The sequence below is a fragment of the Otolemur garnettii genome, unplaced genomic scaffold (genome assembly GCF_000181295.1).
Source record: "Otolemur garnettii isolate 467f Iridium unplaced genomic scaffold, OtoGar3 scaffold00087, whole genome shotgun sequence".
NCBI classification, from domain to species: domain Eukaryota; kingdom Metazoa; phylum Chordata; class Mammalia; order Primates; family Galagidae; genus Otolemur; species Otolemur garnettii.
Window position 1 is genome coordinate 3,911,599 of NW_003852482.1, and position 2,609 is coordinate 3,914,207.

Genomic DNA, 2,609 nt, shown 5'->3' on the forward strand with positions numbered 1-2,609 from the left:
GGCCTCTGTTCCCACTGAGACTCGCTGCGGGAGCCGCAGGCCAGGTGGTCTCTGTTCCCACTGAGACTCGCTGCAGGAGCCGCAGGCCAGGTGGCCTCTGTTCCCACTACTCTGCTTTACTTTGCCTGTTGCTTGAAAACTGCTCGGGCAAAGGGAAGCCAGCCGCAGACACTGGACACCATGGGCGGCTGTGTGGCGATAAAACTGCACTTCATACAGGTCAAACAGGTGCCATGTGCCTGCTGTGTCAACACCTGTCTTGGTCAGTCGGAAACTTCCTTCCTGTAAGGGCCTCTAAGCCGCCTGCAGGGCCAGGACACAGGCAAGTGACAGCAGAAACACAGCAGTGGGGACGTGAGCAGAGGGGGCAATTCAAAGACAAAGGCACCCGTGTTTGCTGGGCAGCGAACAAACATCTTTATTGGTACCGTGCGTGGAGACAGGGTCTGGCTGACAGTTACTCGTGGCCTTGCAGTGGGAGGGAAGGTGCCGAGCTCTGGGGCACTGCCCACGGGAGCCGTGGAGCTCCTCCACTCCCACGAGGACCATGGGCCAAGACCCCCATGTCTCCTTTCTCAGTGGGGGGCAGGGACATGGCTCCCTCCTGGTAGCAGGTATGGGACACCCCCGCTCGGAGCCCCCGGCTAGGTGAGCCGAAACTTCATCTCTGACACCTTGTAGCTGTAGTTGTACCCTTTCCCTGAGCTCCAGTTGATGCCATTTGCGAAGCTTCCATGACTCCCCCCGAGGTAGAGACCATTCAGGTTTGAGTTGTGACAAGACATATACCACCAGGCTCCATGGTACTGCACGGCACAGTTTTGACCACCGTCGGTGTTATCTTGGTCTTTGGTGGAGAAGGGGGAGTTGTTGTGTTGTGTCAGAGAATCACCTGCTCAGAAGAAAAATGGGCTGTTTTACACACAGGGTTGAGAAGCCTGGAGCCTGGGCCCAGGTGCCTGGGTTGTGCACTGCACCACTCAGTGAGCACTTGCTCAGCTGGCACAGGGCCATGGCGTGTCCTGTCTGCCCACCCCTGCCAGCAACCAGCCATTCTGTCTTAGAGAACAGGCCTCCTCCCAGGAGGGCTCCGTACAGCACAGAGTGGGAATTCAGACCCTACAGAAATGCACTTAAGTTTTATCCTTTCTGTTTTCATCAATCATGGGAGCAAATAAAAATAGCCACCATTCATTGGACTTTTCATTGACTGCATTTCATAATTTCCGTAAGTACGATTAACTGTAGGTGGTGTTAGTCACCTTAATTTGCTGTGGAAGAAACTGGCTGAGAGAAGTCGAGTTGCCACGAACGTCACAGACAACAGTCAGAGCCAGGACGCTCAGTGGGTTGTCTGCTTCCCAGACCTGGCCACAGTCCCGGGGCAGACACGCACCTGCACTGCCCTCCACGAAGGCCCCCACGACCAGCTTGTACTTGTCAGCCTCGCTCTCCACCTTGAAGGAGCGGTACTTGGCGAACTGGTGGTTGCCCTCAAAGTCCACGAGGTCCACACGGAGCTCGATGGTGCCTGTTGGGGGAAGGTATCAGAGTCCAAGCGGAAGGTCCTTCTCCCCCAGGCTTGGGAGGCAGGAATTTAACATTTTAGGGGATGTCTGACCTGGCAACCAAGGGGATGTTTCCTCAAGTCCATTACAAAACCCTTTGTGGAGACCTCTGTTCTGTCTTCTGCGCCCCAAGCTCTCCCTACCCAAATTTATTTGATGGGACAAAACATTACATCAAAAACGAATATGTCACTGTTAGGGGCGGGACGTTTCCCGGGTCAGGACGCTGCTCTTGTCCTCTGTTTATCTGGAGAGGCCCCAGGTAGGTGTTTCCAGAAAAAGTAATGGCCCCTAGGGACAGAAGGGCAAGTTTCCAGCTTCCCCAAGATCAAGGACAAGCTGATACTTGGACCGGGAGAACTGAGGACACAGGTGCTGCTCTGACTCCACCCTCTGCGGTTGGCCCTGAAGGAGTGAGAGAGGACGAGGGCCAGGGGTGAAAGTCTCTCTCCTCGGTGGTGGCAGTGTCAGGAAAGAGGCCGTGCAGGAGGAGTAAGGAATGAGAGCTGACCAAAAGCCGCGGCATCCCTGCCCACACTCAGGTTCTACAAAGCCAGGGCATCAAGCTGGAAGGCTAGTCCCCCCTAAGTCCTTGCACCCTCTCATCCCAGTGCTCTGGGGGGGGGGTACAGAAGGGAATACATGTGTGACCCCCTGAGCTCAGGGTCTGATGCCTACAGGTGACAGGATCCAGCCTCCTGTTCCCGATGGCCCAGTCTAAGGGGCAGGGACAGCTCCATCCAGAGCCCCGGGCCCACCCAACCCTGCCTGGCCTACCCTCGGCGGTCAAGGCGTGAATGTTGTCATTTCCCAGCCAGAACTCCCCCAGTTGGCTGCCGAAGCCCCGCTTGTATGCGGCCCAGTCACGGTAGAAGTCCACAGAGCCGTCCACCCTTCTCTGGAAAACCTGCAGAGAGTCAGGACAGGAGGCAGGAGGCCAGGCTGGTATCCCCAGCACAGCAGGACCCAGTCTCCCAGGAGCAGGAATTGAGAGGTCATAGTGTACCACAGCCCTGTGCCACCAGTACCCCGACCTGGTCT

At 56.5% G+C, this 2,609-nt stretch overlaps 1 protein-coding gene across 1 annotated transcript in view; it reads right to left on the minus strand.

Annotated features, from left to right (window-relative positions):
• Positions 1-403: 403 nt before the first annotated feature.
• Positions 404-2,609, minus strand: part of LOC100962692 (ficolin-1) — a 7,497-nt gene continuing 5,291 nt past the window's right edge. The window contains exons 4-6 of the mRNA XM_012808201.2: positions 2,346-2,539; positions 1,397-1,531; positions 404-892 (exon numbers count right to left, since the gene is read on the minus strand). Of these exons, the coding sequence (XP_012663655.1) occupies positions 645-892; positions 1,397-1,531; positions 2,346-2,539 (577 nt within the window). The 3' untranslated portion in view covers positions 404-644. The remainder of the gene's footprint in view (positions 893-1,396; positions 1,532-2,345; positions 2,540-2,609) is intronic.